At 39.3% G+C, this 17,992-nt stretch overlaps 1 protein-coding gene and 1 long non-coding RNA gene across 4 annotated transcripts in view; one reads left to right on the top strand and one right to left on the bottom strand.

Moving 5' to 3' along the window:
- TXNDC11 (thioredoxin domain containing 11) overlaps positions 1-17,992 on the bottom strand; it is a 104,461-nt gene that overhangs the window by 77,180 nt on the left and 9,289 nt on the right. For 2 of the 3 annotated variants that reach the window (XR_006274690.1, XM_038418453.2), the window contains exons 2-4: positions 16,583-16,799; positions 12,790-12,887; positions 10,280-10,409 (exon numbers count right to left, since the gene is read on the bottom strand). Coding sequence is in view for 2 of the 3 variants with exons in the window: in XM_038418453.2 (XP_038274381.1) it covers positions 10,280-10,409; positions 12,790-12,887; positions 16,583-16,799 (445 nt within the window). In the remaining variant the exon portion in view is untranslated. Of the gene's footprint in view, positions 1-10,279; positions 10,410-12,789; positions 12,888-16,582; positions 16,800-17,992 lie in introns of those variants that run through there. The other variant, XM_043493675.1, reaches the window with a different exon arrangement.
- Positions 1-17,992, top strand: part of LOC122456062 — a 90,609-nt gene that overhangs the window by 70,955 nt on the left and 1,662 nt on the right. The window lies entirely within an intron of this gene.

The following is a 17,992-nucleotide window of genomic DNA, read 5'->3' as shown; positions in this document are numbered from 1 at the left end:
TCTCTCACACGCATACAACCCCACATTAGACAACTGGGCATGCCTGACAGTCTCTACTCAAATAAGGCCCATAACTGGAAAAGCAAATTGTGAAGAGCTACAAAGGGATCTCACAAAACTGAGTGACTGGGTAAGAAAATGGCAGATGAAATTCAATGTTGATAAATGCAAAGTAATGCACATGGAAAACACAATCCTAATGATACATACAAAATGATGGGATCTAAATTAGCTGTTACCACTCAACAAAGATCTTGAAGTCAGTGTGGATAGTTTTCTGAAAACACCTGCTCAATCTGCAGCAGCAGCCAAAAAGCTAACAATGTTAGGAACCATCAGGAAAGGGACAGATAAAAAGACAGAAAATATCATAATTACACTACATAAATCCATCGTACAAGCACACCATGAATACTGCAAGCAGTTCTGTTGCTCCTTCTCAAGAGAGATGTTTTAAGAGCCCAGCCACATATTTCAACTTACTACAATATTGCCCATCATTGCTGGAACTATGAAATGTAAGCAGTTGAGAGAAGCATCCAATGCAAGAGAAGCAACCAGTGAGATACCACCTTATTCATAAGGTGGCTTTGATTTGAATGATAAATTATTCAAATATGGATTATAAAATATAATCTTTATTTTCTACATGAAGTTTGCGATCCTTCAAAGCAACTGATTGGGAGATATTACCAACAAACTACATCCTACATCAAGACAGGAATGCTTCTGGAAAAGTACCAGAAGTTACAGATATTCAAAGGGGCACAAAGGAGGCTTCAAAACAAAATCTTTAACTAGCTTCCAGCCTTTTTCCAATAGTTTGAGAAAGGAAGTTACCTACAAGTATAGCTGTACCTTTAAACAAAAAAAGTCATACTGCTCCCACTTTGGGAAGAAAGATTGAGTCTGACATTCTTTTGACATGTGTAAAAGTTCGGGATCTCTGTCACTTCTGGGATTCAAGGACTACACACTCGCTGATTCTGGGGAGGGTCAAATGAAGGGGGATACACAGCTCCTACTTAGAAGATACTGGGAAATGTTTTCTGTTCATTTTGCCTTATTTTACTAGATTGGTTCTTCTGGGCTTTTTGAGAGATTGAACTACACCAGGATCTCAATTCTCTTTTTAGTGTGGTGTAAAATGGACACTTCCTCTTTGGAATTCTCTTGATTTCTCTCTCTTCTGAAACCGTTCTGATTCTGAAAGTTCCCCTTCTTCTGTGAATGAGGAAGAACTGGAGGATGAGGACAGTTTAAGGGCTTCTGGATTTTTTCCAATCTAGTTTTGTCCTGCTGCTTGGACTATTTTACCTCCATCTGCCCCCAGTCTCATTGGGAGGAAGAAGCATGTCTCCATGGTCTTGGTCTTTTCAGCACTAGAACAGTGACAGGATCTATACTGCTGTCTGATGAAGCATGCTTTCTTTTTCTCTTCTTGAGAAAGGAAGATAGAGTCACCAGGGATTACCTCACTTTTTCTGGGACAAGTAGAATCAAAAGATATGTGTACACTTCGAGCTCCAGGGCCACAGTCCCATCTTGAGTGGACATACCCACACTAGCTCTGATCAAGCTAGCATGCTAAAAATAGAGGATAGCCACAGTGGCGCAAGGGGCTAGCCACCCCGAGTACGTAACATCCAAGATGCTAGGCAGGTACTTAGGGCCACTAACCCCTCATACTGCTTGTGCTGCCATAGCTACACTCTATTTTTAGCATACTAGCATGATCAGAGCTAATGTGGATATGTCCCTTGAGTGGCCTGTCAACACTGGTTCTCCACTTGTAAGGGAACACCCTTCTCTTCATGTGTCAGTATAATAAAGCCTGCATCTGTAATTTTCACTCAATGCATCTGAAGAAGTGGGTTTTTTAACCATGAAAGCTTATGTCCAAATAAATCTGTTAGTCTTGAAGGTGCCACTGGACTCCTCGTTGTTCTTAAGGAGAGGAACACTTTAAAGGGGAAACTTATCTTTTGGGCCCAGAACCACCAACAAAAAACACTCTATCTGCTAAGGCTCTTAAAAGTTAAGGAAGGAACTGTGGATTGGGGTGAGGTAGCTTAACAGAGATGAAGGCTGTCTACTTTCCTATGTGTACAGTCAGCTGAGTACTCCAGTGGGAACATCTCCCTGCTACTGACCTAGCCAGGCAGAAAGGAAAAGGAAGGAGAGTTTTGCCTAATTCCTGAGGTGGATAATTCAATTTTCCCTAGACAGACACAGGCTACGATGGAGATTGTTCCCTTATCACTGATCTAAAGCTGGGCACTACTGTAGCAGAGATGGGAGCCAGCTTCCTAAGCAGCTGGTGAACAAATGACCCACTCAACTTGCACTGATCAAAAGGCATTTTCCCAGAGCTGGAGCAAAAGGGGGAGTTGGCGTTATGAAGAGCTCCTTCCAGCTAGGTCTCCCTTAGATGAGAAGAAGGTAAGCATGCTGTGCATCTTTGTGTTTTTTGTTTACTCTTCTTAGGCCAGTTAGGTCTCTCACCTGACACTACTGAAGGAAAAAAGTCTGCTGCTTAAGCACCTCAGATGGAGGATGTTGCTCCTGAATAATCTGGTTAAACAGCTGCAGAACTCAGTCAGAGTTTAACATTTTGTTAAAATAACTGTTAGATACCTCTAACTCAAAAAACACAGGCAGTCTGGACACAGACTCAGAGATTTCTTAGAAGCAGTAAATCTTAGTCTTAAGTAATTTAAATATTTTAAGGGGGGTCGTCTAAGACCCTAAATACTATTCTGCGATTTTTCCTGCATCTCTCAAACAATTCCAGTTCCAATCTCATACCATTTTTACAATGGTGTAAGTCCACTGCTGCCTTCAACAGAGTTCTATACTATTTTTAGGGAGAGAAGAATCAGCACTTTCAAATCTAGAAAATAATACATTTTTCAACCAGGTATTTTATCATAGGGTTTGTGACCCTTTTGTGGCATTAAATATAGCTTTTCAATCTATTAATCTTTACTAATCTATTTTTGTTATACAGTCACTTTCCCATTGACTTGCTATTTTCCTCTTAAATTTCATATAGGTCACATGATTTGAAACAGTCTACTCATCAATAATTCTAAGAAATAGAAAAAGATAAGTAAGATGTTAAAACGAAGTCAAATGTTGATCAAAATTCTCTACATCCTTTCCGACATTCAATCAAAAATGTTTTGTACATTTAATTTTGAAGAATTTCACTTCCGATGTACTTTTTGTCTGTGTAAATGAAGAGGAAGAAAAGGGACACTTGTAAATATGAATTGCTAATTCTCCCAAATATATCACATCAGTCTCTTACAAAATGTGTCCTCTGGCACAATAAGAAAAAATAAAATATTCTGCTCAGAAATTGTTTAAATCTTTTTTTGGTCATCTAAACAAACCAAATGGTATTCTGAGATTTTCCTATGTCTCTCATAAACAAAGAATCCCCAAAATAAGATCAGTGATATGACGTAAAGAATAATTTACAGCAAACTGTCTTTTCACAGACTTCTCCCCTGATCCAAACACAGGAAATCACAATGTACACACTGTAGGGTTGAGTTCTAGCTATAAAAAGCTGGAAATCAAAATGAGTGCTGATCAGTCATAGTAAAAATTTGGTTTCTTCTTATTACAAGAAATTTACATTTTAGCATGTAAAAGATGAGGGTCAACACAAGAGGTTAGCCAAAAAAAGGCGCGCTGTTAAGAGAGGAAATCCATAGAAATCTGCTCATGTTTTCTGTTCTCCAAACCAAAATACATATACCTCAGGATAGAGATTCTCCAACTTTTTCCACAGAGTGATCATCATCATAATTCAGAAGTCATTTCAGGGACCCCATCCTTTCCCATTCACAGCTGCACACTGTCCCTGGGCTTACATGGAAAAGCAATTTTAGAAAAATAATTATAAGTATTTTACTGCTTTTTAATGTGGCAAAATTTGAATCACATGGTCTACTTTTGTTTTTAAACCCATCTTCCCCTGCTAACTGATCTGTTCCTCTCTCACCCTCTGCTTTCCTGAACATTTCCAGGTGTTCTGGGTTTCCTCTCCACTGCAAATGCTGCCCAGCCATCTGATCCTTTTCTCTCCCCACTACCTAAATTTATGGCATAGCTATCCAATTCCGTTCTTCTCTACTCTTGCCTCTCTCACTTGTGGCTGGCAGCTTCAATCTCACTGGTGCTCTAGTTGATGGAGTTGGCTGCTCTTTCCCCCCTCCTCACCATAACAGTTGTCTTTAGTACCGGCAAGAGTCACAAGACAGCTGACATAGTGCTTGGAGAACATTCATTTAGCCATAAATGTGTTAGGGAAGGAAGACAAAGGAGACCTATTTTTTAGTTCCCTTTACACTGGAACCAACAAGGATTTGTTTTCTCTGTTATAAGAGACTGTCCTATAAAAACAGAATGTGCCAGATGTAAAATAAATATTGCTGACTTTGCAAGGACATAGAAGAGTTTTGAAAGTGGGAGAGAAAAGAGTTTGAATGTGCACTAAAAACAAATGACATTTAACAACTAAATATGATTATTTTAAAAAGAATACCTTGTATTTCTATGGCTTCTTCCACTGGAAGATATCAAAGCACCTTACATACGTTAATTAAATCCCAGAAGCCATCAGGAGGTAGGTAAAAATTACTATTCATTTCAAAATAACAGCATTGAGGAAAAGAGTTGCCCAGGGTCACACAGTAAATCAGGCGCAGAAACAGGAATAGAAGTCAGTAACTCCTGACTATCACTTCTTTGCTCAAACCACAAAGCAATACTGCTATACATGAATATAAAAGGTTAGAACAATATTAGCCGTAAAAATATTAAAGAAGAGAGAAAGGAAAAAAAGCTTTTTTCTTCTTTAAATAAAAAAAAAGGAGGAGGATATACGTATTATCCATAAAGATGGCTCCCAATTTTTAAGCCATCACAATCAAGTCAAGATAATCACCTTTTAAAAATTAAAAGAATAGCCCCATTCATTTATATATACTATGTCTGCTAATATCAGTATACATTTCTCACTGTGGCATTATCATTTTTACTGCAAAAAGCTGTAAATAAAAAGCTCAATAAAGGAGAAAGACAAATAAGAATCCGTGTGTGCACAATAACTGGAGCTCAAAAACAGAAGTTTGTCCTTTTAAAAGGAAAATAAGCCTTCATGAAGTGCAACTAACATATCTGTCAGAACAGAAGAAAAGAATTTGCCACCAAAGTTCAGTCTCATCAATGCTTTGTCACCCAAGGCTCACCCAAGGCTTTGTCATTTCAGTTTGACTACTGCAATTCCCCCTATTCTGGGCTGTCACAATGCAACCCTCTGTCTTGCAGCCAGTGCAAAATGACATAACATGTCTGATACCAGAGGCGACCATTAGAAAATATCTTATGCCCAACTTGCATGCCTTGCAGTGGATGCCATTTAGACCAACACATGAATTACAAACTTAGATTCTGCAAAGGAATTCATGTCAACATATGGATCTGCTTTTAGCAATCCCTTTACAAGATGAGGGCTTTATTTGCTGATGTACAATCCGTTAAACAGTATGGGATCTAGACACCCTACAGATCCTCCTGCTATTCACTGTCCTTCTGAGGCTTTGGGCTCTTCCTCAGGACATCTCCAGGTGCCATGAATTAGAAGTAATCCAAAAGTCTTTAAAAAAAAAAAAAAACAACGAGGAGTACTTGTGCACCTTAGAGACTAAAATTTATTTGGGCATAAGCTTTCAAGAGCTAAAATCCACTTCATCAGATGGGTTTTAGCCCACGAAGGTTTATGTCCAAATAAATTGGTTAGTCTCTAAGGTGCCACAAGTACTCCTTGCTGTTTTTGCTGATACACATTAACATGACTACCACTCTGAAACCAAAAGTCTTTGTTTGCTAGTGTTTCAAGTTGCATCATGCTTTGTTTTGAAGATATAACATTCTTCAAAACACAATTTCAACTCATCCAGCTGAAGATCCTTCCCCATGCATCAATCTTGTAGCATACAGGTTCTTTCTTATACATACCAGACTGCAAAACAGAAAATTGTTTTCCAGCTAAATTATTTGAAACTGTACTTGTCTCAACTTTAGAGCACATTTGTACAACATTGCATTTTGATTTAAGCAATGGCTACCTGAGGCTGCTTTTATGTTTCAGAGAAACAACAACAAATATTATCTCAATAGAATAAGTGATATTTTTAAATACAGCCCAATTTTAAGAGCATCTGTCAGTATCCTAGAACTCAAGGGCCCATTTTGTTTTTAGAAAGATAATTACATATGTCTATCAAACCATACCAATTTAGAGGTATTTAAAGGCAAATACATAATTACATGTGTCTATCAAACCATACCAATTTAAAGGCAAAGTTGCCAGTTGTATCCTCAGAAAGCAAAAGAAGAATCAAGCATCACAAACAGAGATACACTTCTTAATCAGTTGAGTAGCTATGAAATTACACAGGTTTGCATGAAAGAAATGCAACTGCTTTATCTACCTTCATAATATATACTACTGACAGGTTCACTTCATTTTAAACATATTAAATATGTCATGATGTGAAAAACTGCTAGTTATATAGATGTGACAACAGACCTTAAGAATGTACTACAGCACTTTCATTAACCAAAAAGGAAGATGTCTCAGAGAAAAAAAAAAAAGGAAAGCTCTTGCTACTATGCATAGCAGCTAGTGTAACAGCCGACAGACTCCTTTTATTTCTCTAAGTGGTCTCAGTGCCACTAGATGGGACAGGTTTCAGAGTAGCAGCCGTGTTAGTCTGTATTCGCAAAAAGAAAAGGAGGACTTGTGGCACCTTAGAGACTAACAAATTTATTAGAGCATAAGCTTTCGTGAGCTACAGCTCACTTCATCGGATGAATCTGGTGGAAAAAAAATGGGACAGAACACCACACCCAGAAGGTGTGTGGATTACACTAGCACTGGCTCAACTCACAATCTCTATCCATTTCTGATACTACTACACTGTAAAGACTGTTAAATCATGAAGTCTTCTTGTCCTTAGTATTAGATGAGCTATGGTAAACCAGTGGTTCTCAACCAGTGGTACACGTACTCCTGGGGATATGCAGAGGTCTTCCAGGGGTACATCAACTCATCTAAATATTTGCCTTGTTTTACAACATGAAAAAAGCACTAGCGAAGTACGTACAAACTAAATTTTCATACAGACAATGACTTGTTTATACTGCTCTATATACTATATGCTGAAATGTAAGTACTATATTTATATTCCAGTGGATTTATTTTATAATTACACGGTAAAATGAGAAAGTAAGCAATTTTTCAGTAATAGTGTACTGTGACACTTTTGTATTTTTATGTCTGATTTTGTAAGCAAGTAGTTTTTAAATGAGATGACACTTGGGGGTATGTGAGACAAATCAGACTCCTAGAAGGGGTACAGTAGTCTGTAAAGATTGAGAGCCACTGTGTTAAACCACATGACTACAATAAATTAAATGTATAAAAAGTTGGATTTAAATTAATAAAACAAGGAAATTCAGCCAAAAAAAACAACAAAACAATCCTCATGCAATCACAAACTCACCCCATAGCATCTAGAGAAAGAAGTATTGCAACACTGAACAGACAATATATATAGCTTTGTCCAACCTTCTGGCACTTCCCTGAAAGGCCTAAGTACAACAGAGTGAGTTAAGGAAAGAGGGTTAGGTTGAACTCTAAATTTAATTCCTTTTGTAGATGTAAGTGACTCCGGCAAAACTATCTTTCCCAGAATACACACACACGCGCACACACTCACTTCCATGCATCATTGTTTCTCTTTTACCTTTCTGCTTTGAGAACTGTTTTCAGAGACAGCAAGACCCAACCAGAGTACACCATCACATCTTGGAAGGTATGTTATTCGGTTGTACATAATGGCATAGTAAAGAGCCATATCAAAGAAATTATGCACAAGAGGTCTCACTTTTCAAAACTTGTCATTTTGGAGATCGGCTTGTTTAAAGTACTAGTCCACATTATTTTCTCCTCCCTCTAACCCATATTGTATATACAATATACACTGATGTCATGGTCTTCCAAGTACTCTTCGGGGCTGTTCTCATATTTACTACGTAGGACAATCTTTTATTAACTTCAGTTAGAGTCTGGCCTGAATAAGGGATAAGGCATTCAATTGTTAAGAGACTACTTTATGTCATTAAAGGAATTCTGACTGGATTTGATCCTTATTGATGGTACTGAAATCTGAAACTTGAAACCAGTGGCATATTGATAACCTAAGATTTAATTAAAAAAAAAAAACCCAAAAAACACTCTTGCCCTCATAGTTGTGAAGAAAATCTTCCAAACATGAATCAAGTGTAACAGATGCTATGATGTCCACCTCAATCAATGGACTACTTGAAGAAATGAGGATGAGGGTTGTGAATCCCTATCAACCATTGATTTCATCGAGACAAGTGCTAAAACTCAATGAAATGTTACTGTCCACATTAAACATTTCATTGTTGACCATCTGTGGGAGCAAAACCCAAATAGTATGGAAAACGTTGCTGCAGAGAATAAAATACAGAGGGAAGGCCAGAGGAAACACACGAAGAAAAAGGGAAAGAAACTGGGGGGGGGAAAAAAAAAAGGAGCATGGGGAAAGAAGATAATCAAAGGGCAGAAATAGCCATAATCCTAAAAGGGGAATATAAATTTTCCACTGAATGGCACCACATGTGACAATAAGGAATTGAACAAATAGAAATAATAATAACTAAAAGTTTACTTACTACATAAAAGCCACATGGCACCATTGATCTCTGTGCAAAACTTCCCTATAACATTCCACTATGGACTGAGAAGAGAATGTAGTCCTAACTTTTACTGTAATCCACGGACCATAACGGTGGGCTGGTAGTGAGGGAAGACGGGCAGCATGGCCAAAAGATTAAGCCACACCCCAAGCGTCTGCTGAAACAACGATGGACAGCAGGGACAAGGAGCCTTTTATTAGTCAAGGCCTGCATCCTGCTGGGAGCGAGAGAGAGTAGGGTGGCAGCTACAATAAAGAGGGGGCTCAGCAGCTCCCATTTTGCAGCAGTACATACAACAAACATATAGGGGCTCCACATTAGTCAGAGGTACTCCAGAATTCTTCAGAGGAGTAACAATAGCATCAGCAGGGACTTCTCACCCCACCACCTCCTGACTTCATTGGAAACCTCAAATTTGAACTAGTCAAATTTCACATTTTGTTGACTGTTTTTTGCTCTTGCTTTTAACAAAACCCCCTTCGCATTACGACCTTACTTTCTGGCCACCATGCTCCCCACCCCATCAAAACTACCCCACTCATTATTTTCCCATCTCCATTTTCCTTTTCCTCCCCACACTTAGACTTCCCTGTTGTCAATCATTCCTCCTATTCCTATGTACATCAAATCCATGCTCTAATTATCAATCCTCTTGTCTCTCCCACAATCTTTCCATATACAGACAAAAAAAAATGCAACTAAAATGACATGTGCAAATCATCACCCAGACAACTTTGCTTGCATGTAGTATCTCTTTTCCCTGGCCTTCAATTGTATGTCTTTTTAGATTGCACACTCTTCAAAGCAGGGACCATGTTTTAATGTGTGTTTGGAAAGCAACCTACCACATTTTGGGCATTGCCACAGTGTAAGTACACACCAGAACCTGAAAGCTAGTCAAACACAATGCAACACCCCCTGATGTGGACTAAAAGTGTGAAGTTATACTATAAACAAATATAGGTTATCAAGTTAGTGAAGAATTTGTCTCTAGAAGCCAGTTATTTATTTGATTTAATGTGAGTTTTTACTTGACTGATATTCTCATTTATTAGAAATTTATAATCTTACTTTGACTTCTATTTTAAACATTAATTCTATTATTCATCCTTTGACTGTAATCCAAGCTTAAACTGTAAACTCTTTGAGGCAAAGACTATACAACACCACCTCATACAGAGGAATCACATTCTTAATTGTGGTCTCTAGACACTACTGTAATATAAATTAATAATCATAAACTAGGGAAACACTGAAATTCATATAATGCAGGAAATATGTAGTCAGTGTATTAGGAACTGGTATTATTGGTCTGTTATTTCACGTGTTATACTTAAAGAACACTTGAGATGCACTGCAGGTTTCTGAGACCCTGAAAAAATCTACCGATTTGGAGAAGGTCAGATTTAATCCTGAAACAAATCAAACCCTTTCAGAACCACAAATGGTAAAACTAGACAAGAGAGACAAGTACCTCATAATATGAGAGGAAATCTAGTAATTTTGATCGAGACGAGATGTAGAGTAGTGGTGTCATCACCCGGCGAACAAACTTTTCAATATAAACAGCACTCATAGGGCCTTTGTATTCAATTGGTCCAAAACTAGTACCAAAAAAATAATAATACATTAAGTTGAAGGTTAAACTGCAAACACTAAATTAACAATGGAGTCCATGGCTGGGAGTAATACACAGACACCATGCTCAGTCCCTAGAGAACAGAGGATGTTCCTAGTGCTGATTAAGAGTAAACTTCTGTAGCTGATAGAGTATCATTGTTAAGGGACTAGAAGTGAGACTCATTCAGAATTTACCTACTGAAATAACAGACTCTGATAAAGAGCCTATGATTGTGTATGATAGTAAGGATCTTGGAATTAAGATAATCTACGAGTTTTATTAAAAAAAAAAGTTGATAAAAGATAGGCAAAAATTACAAAATGGCCTAATCAGCATGTGGAGCAATAGGCCATTCTGCTTTGTCAATATACCTCAACAGACACACACGACTGCAAAAAAATATAGATTTAAAAAATCCTTGAGGATTAAAAAAGAAAACAACAAAGAATTAAACTAGATAGGTGCAAATACTGCTACTCCATCATACAAATGATCCAAGAATGAAGTAGGCTTTCACAAGTGGCACTATGTTAACTGCCATCTGATTAGATTTAACACCACACTGAACAATGAAATAAATCAATCAAAAGAAAGTTAGGTGTAGTACATAAAATCAAATTAAAAGCATAAAGTGTAGTCTTAACTCTCCCAGTTGCACTCCCTCTGTGGGAGTCACTTAGAACCTTGATGTAGTTTTGCACATAATTATATGCAATATATATAACATTATAAGAAAAATATTACTCTGCAGTAAAAGATACCATGTATTCATACAGACTGAATTGTTCCAGAGGCAGTCCACTGGGTCATGTCAACTAGTATTATTACAGCTCTTTGGATTATTAGCAACATGCATTATATCAATACACAGGAACATTGCTATGTAAAGCATAGGTCAGAAAATTGATGGAAAAATATTACTCTGCATGCACAACATACAATTTTAGAAGTTCAACACCTTGGGAGAGGGAGAGGAGTCCATCCACACAGCATAAGCAATTCAAGCACACTAGCCTATAATGACCTATAAAGTGGTGTGTGTTGTTTGTTTGGGAATTTTATTTTTAAACACACATTTATACATAAAATGAAGAGTCTAAGCAAAAATCTGCTACACTAATTAATTTTGCACCCTCCTAAGTACAAAGACCACACTAATACAAATCATACTGGGGAGAAAATATGCTTTAGAGCTTAACATGTAACTATCTGAGGGCTGGTAAATACAAACAAACGGAAATAACTAAATCAGTTGTAACTGAAACTTTTTATTATTTTGGTGCAACTTTCTACGTGGACCCTCACATCAATTTAAACCTGGCTTATATTAATGTAGTTTGTACTGATAAATTTACAGAGACTCAAGATAAATCGATGATGTTTGTCGATTTCAGAGTTTGCACTGATTTAACTAAATCAGTTCTTATACCATTTTAAGCTATATCAGTGCAACCTGTGTATGTAATCAGCTGAAATTCAGGGCTTGTCAGCAAATTTCAGCATTCTCCCATCATCTACATAAAATGAGTTGAGAATTGAAGCATTAGTAAACATGCGCAAATAAAACAATGTTGTACAGTTTACATGATTAGGTGACTACTCAAGGGAGAAATGCTGGACTGGAAAAGACGGGGAGCCACAGTGCAGGACTAAGGCGCACAGGTAGAAATATATGTGGGAGACTGCACAACACCTGCCTCCACTGAGACTAGTGTCAGGCAATGTGCTCAGTGCCTTATTTTCAAGTTCAGACAAAAATCAAAAAAGAAAAGATGTAAAGGGACACTAAGGATACCAAACTTTCACAGCATAACCCTGGTAGAGGCCCCAGTTCAGAAAAAGACCTAAGCACCTGCTTAATTAAGTACATGCTTAAATCCCACTGACTTCAGTGGGACTTAAGCACATAAGTGCTGTCCTCAGTAGGGGTGCTTTCCTGAATAGAGACCAAATGATGCTACCCACCCGCAAAGCAAACAGGAAATATTAAAAATAAAACAAAATGATATAGGTCCAAATTCTTGAATCCTCATCTGAGGCAAACCTCCCATTGAAGTCAATGGGAATTTTGCCTAAGGACAAAACAATGGACAGGCTTTAGCCTAAGTGACTATTCACAAAAGATGAAATTCAGTTTGAGCAAAGGGCAGCACAAGGTCTATGAGTCACTTAACTCCCATTCAGGCCCTGTGGGGGTGTAAGTAGTTCACAGGTTTTCTGCTGGGTCTCTGCACAGGGATGAACTTCAGCTCACAGCCCCTCTGACACACCAATGTATTACAAACCGCATCCTTGATATTTTTATGAAGTTCTGTCTACCAGCAGTCTAAAATGCAGATAAATCACATTTGTGAAACTCTTACCTCCGATGGTACAAATATATCACAGGAAAATAAAAGAAATGTTTCTGTTTCCTGCATTTCCCCTGGTTCCACCAGCAGTTAACTGCCACAAACAGCACCTGCAGAACAGACAAAAGGTACAAAACACATCACCATGACTTTCTCTAGCCTGTGCTGACTGGCTCTTTGCTGAAAGCCTCTTCCTCTCCTGCCCTCCAAAACCTTTTCATCTCAGGTTCACTCCACAATTTCCCCTCTTTTCTATTCCCCTCCACCTTTCCCTTCAATCTCTCTCTTCACTTTTCTTTCCATTTATCTTATCCTTTCCTAACTAAATCTATAAGCAAAATTTAAAAAAAAAAAAAAAAAAAATCAAGGAACTGATAACATTTGCTGCCATCTCATGTTCTCTCTGTTGTTATACCTCTTCTAAGTTAGACTGTAAGCTCTTCAGGGAAACAACTGTTCACACAGTGTTTGTACGTTACGTCATTGATAGGTCTTTATGCACTACTGCAATAAATATGATTAATAATCATAATAATTAACTGTATCAAATAAAAATTTCAAACATAATTACCAAAATCCAAGATAGATGTGGTATGTGACTTTCTATTTCTTTTCTGAAAAATGCTATCCTCTAGTTTTTTACTTCTATAACTGGGTCAAACAACCTGACTCTCTAAAAAAAGGCAAATCCAATAACTGCACAGATTAACACAGGTGCTATACACAGCTGCTGTATAAAATGAACATGCAATGGACTACTGTCCAAACAATGTATAGACATTTATGCAACTAACTGGAATTGCATCTGTAAGTCCCCACCCACTGATTGGGAATATACCCTCTGAAACACATACAGTGTAGCAACTGATTGTTATATGATTTCACCTCTCTAATTTTTTTTAAATAATACAAAGACAAAACATAAAAATAGAGCTGAAATTGCACAAACAATGAATGCCTCACTGTTAAGGGATAGGAACAGGAGCAGCAATAAGTGTTAAAAGACCCTCAACAAGACTTTTATAAATACATACTCTGGAGCACCTCCTGCCTGGCAGAAGTTCTCTCTCTGCCTCCCACCACCATATAATGCAAACCTATGTTAAAAAGACTGTGGACTGAGCTCTTCTAAAGAATGCAGGTTTCTGCTTCTTCTTCTGTATACTCTGCTCACAATTTCATGTGCAGTATCTCACAGTGCACAGCAAAGAGCTCAGCAATGAACAAAATAAGCACTGTATTGCTCAAAGATTCAGAGGAGTACCAACTGAAGTTTCCAAACGGTGAAATATACTCTTTAAAAAAAACAACAACTATTTCTTGTTGTTTGAAAGACAGAAAGGGAATGATCCAAAGTAAGATGGAACTGGATTTTAGGAATTAATATTTAAGTAAATTTAGAATTGGTGACTCATTTCTAGACCATTCTGAGTAGAGTAGAAAAATAATAATTAAACTTAAAAAAAAAAAATGTAGAAGAAACAGCTTTCAACTGGAAGGGAAGCATACAAAAGAAGACGTTATGCATATAACCAACACAATTACTGGCTGGTTTTCAGTCAAGCTGACCAGGCCCTCATCATGTTTACCTGTTTCTGTTCACTATAGTTAAGGTTAAACAATGTTTCCATTTTAATCACCTCTTTCTTTTCATACGATATTCATTTCAGGAAAAATTCACCTCTTGGATCTCAAATTTTCAAGGCTTAGTATACTGAAAGATTAAACAAATGTCCAAAATCCCTTTCTCATAATGAAATCTCCTTTGTGACTTCTCTAGGGGATAGAAGAACCACACTCTCTCTCCACCATCTGGAAGGCACAGAGGTTGCCTCTAGAAAAATATGCACTTGGGAGACTCTTTCAGTCACACATGGATGATTAAAACCCTTCAGAAAAAGTCCAGAGCATGCTCTCACCCTTCCCCCCAAAATTAAGGAGAACCTGAGCCCATTACCAGTTCTACACTAAAGACATTACACAGTGATGAGGTGCCAAAATCTTAACGGGTTCCCTCCTCACCCCACGAGGGGGTCGTTGCCCACACCCGCCCCCCAGGACTCCTGACCCATCCAACCCCCCCGCGTTCCTTGACGCAACCCCTGCCCCATCCACCCCACTCCACTGACCCCTAACTGCCCCCAGAACCGGGCAGGAGGGTCTTGTGGGCCACCGTAGTGGGTGCCCACCCCACTCCTAAGAGCCACTGGCACCTGTCGGGGGGCGAGGTGAAGAGTCCCGGAGGTGCTTACCTGGGGCAGCTCCCAGGAAGCATCCGGCAGGTCCCTCTGGCTCCTAGGGGTGGGGGAACATAGCTAGGGTGGGAGCAGGGGGAGCGGCCACTCCCCCACTGATCACATCAAAAGTGGCACCTTAGGCGCCGACTCCCTGGGTGCTCTGGGGCTAGAGCACCCACGGGGAAAATTTGGTGGGTGCAGAGCACCCACCAGCAGCTCCCCACCCCAAACCCGGCCACAGCTCACCTCACCTCCGCTCCGCCTCCTCCCCGACCGCGCCGCCCCGCTCTGCTTCTCTGCCCCTGCCCCCAGCTTCCCGCGAATCAGCTGTTTGGCAGGAAGCCTGGGAGGGCTGAGAAGCAAGCGGCGGCTTCCCGTTCAGGCCGAAAGTGGCGGAGGTGAGCTGGGGCAGGGAATGGTTCCCCTGCGCCTGCCCCCCCCCAGGTTACCCTGCTGCAACGTGGGCGGCCCTCCTCGCTCCAGCTCACCTCCGCTCCGCCTCTGCCTCTCTGAACCTGAGCGGGAAGCCGCGGCCTGCTTCTCAGCCTGCCCCAGCTTCCCGCGCAAACAGCTGATTTGCAGGAAACCTGGGGGGCAGAGAAGCAGGGCAGGGCGGCATGTTCAGGGGAGGAGGCGGAGGCGAGTTGGGGCCGGGGAGCTGCCTGTGGGTGCTCTGCACCCATCAAATTTTCCCCTTGGTTCTCCAGGGCTGAAAAACCCATGGAGTCGGCGCCTAAGGCACCACTTTTGGCCGGTTAAATTTAGAAGCCCTTTTAGAACCGGTTGTCCCTCATGGAACAACCAGTTCTAAAAGGGCTTCTAAGTTTAACAACCAATTCCAGTGAACCGGCTCCAACTCACCACTGACCTTACAGCAGCACAGCTGTACTGCTTCAGCTGTGTCACTGTAAGCTCTTCTGTGTAGTCGATCTATGCCGACATAATTAAACCACCCCCAACGAGTGGCGGTAGCTATGTCTGCAAGAGAGTGTCTCCCGCCAACATAACACTATCCACACCAGCGCTTTTGTTGGTGAAACTTATGTCGGTCAGTGGGGTGTTTTTTTCCCAGCCAACAAAAGTTTTGCCAAAAAAAGTGCTAGTGTAGACAAAGCCCTAAGTCTGCAGTAATTTGCATTCATTTCCCATAATGTGGAATGAAACCCACTGATAGGAGTTTTAGGACAGCTGTAGGCATGAAGTGTCCAGAAGCTGGGTAGCTGTGTAAAGATAGAGGGAATTCTGGATCCCGTAGAATTCAAGTGTTTGGGAGGTTAGGAGTTGCCGCTTCTTCACAAAGGCAACCCCCAGTCCCTTTACAAGAATTATGAGAAAATTCTATTAGTTGAAATTCACACAGTTTCTCTCCTAAAGGTGGGAACAACACATATGTGAGAGAATGGGGACCAGGGGTTTTCTGCATTTAATTTAAAAATTAAGAGGACAGGCTAAACATAAGCATCTAGGTCCCACTGACTTCCCATGGGATGCTCAGAGAAAGGCAGAGTTTGGAAATGAATGAAGGCCAACTAAGCCATTTTTTAAATCAACATCTTTACTGGAATTACCTGGTCTGCCAATCTGCTTGCCACTTGTTCAATTTCTTCCCTTGCTGCAATGGACTGTCCACACCATGGGGCATAGAAAAAATACAGTACAACTTCAGAATCTTGGCGAATGTAATCTGCATAGTCCAGTTGCCCCCGAAAAAGATCAAGGACTGGGGATCTTGAGGAGAAGAAATTAACTGGAACCTTCGCTGCCATTGTTACATCTTTTGCTCGGCTAAGGGAAAGAAAAAGAAAGTACTTAGACAACATAATGCAGCAGCAAAAAAATATGTAAACATTCCAAAACACTTGTTTACTGAAGCCTAGCAAAGGTTATGCAATGACAAAAATCTTCAAAATTGATGCAAATTTATATTATATGGGTTAGTCCTATGATATGTCATAAAACAGGGTTTAAGAAATAAACGCTATTAAACATATTCTTGTGCAGTATGTTGTAGTGGTAATGGGGATTAATTCAGAAGTGGGTCAGTGGGCCTCATCTTTATAGGTTGTTTGGACACTAAACAATGCAATAATCAAATTGAGGTTATCATGAAGATCAGTTGAATTAATCAAGGAATTGACAACAGTATAAACTGATATTAATAATTTAACACAAAAACAGATTGAGAAAAATTATTGCATGAATACAATCAATAATCAAATCACGAAATCAATGTAGCACAAAATGAATCCTAATACACACAAACCCTTAAATTCTCAAAGGAGGAATAGCATCTCTCTTTAGCATGAGAAATAACCAGAATAAGAGATTTATATTTGACATTCTTCCCTGGCCTCCTCCTGTTTTAACTCTTGTACCTTAGGTGATAAGAGAACAGACACTAGTTAAAGTTTTCGCAAAAAAAAAAAAGGAGTACTTGTGGCACCTTAGAGACTAACAAATTTATTAGAGCATAAGCTTTCGTGAGCTACAGCTCACTTCACAGGCATCCGATGAAGTGAGCTGTAGCTCACGAAAGCTTATGCTCTAATAAATTTGTTAGTCTCTAAGGTGCCACAAGTACTCCTTTTCTTTTTGCGAATACAGACTAACACGGCTGCTACTCTGAAACCTGTAGTTAAAGTTTTGTGATGCAAAATAACAGCTATGTCTGTAAAAATACTACATTTAGCTAGTCTTCTAAATGTTCGATATTTCTTTCTTCTATATTGTATTATGAAGGAGTAATTAATATGTTTTACTTATTACGACTTTGTATTTTGTAAAATGTTTGCTATAGCTTATTTCATTGCAAACTCAGAACTAATCATTAAAAGAGGCCAAAATTCATACAGGGCAAAACAGACACGTCTCCTTTTAAATGTGAAGGTACTGTCAACACGCCACTGTCTGGGCATAAATCTTATTTAAAGAAAGTAACAGCCACCAGGACAAATTCAATTCCTTAAAGAGAACTGGGG

This window comes from Dermochelys coriacea, chromosome 10 (genome assembly GCF_009764565.3).
Source record: "Dermochelys coriacea isolate rDerCor1 chromosome 10, rDerCor1.pri.v4, whole genome shotgun sequence".
Taxonomy (NCBI): Eukaryota; Metazoa; Chordata; order Testudines; family Dermochelyidae; genus Dermochelys; species Dermochelys coriacea.
This window is presented reverse-complemented; position numbering and strand designations above follow the sequence as displayed.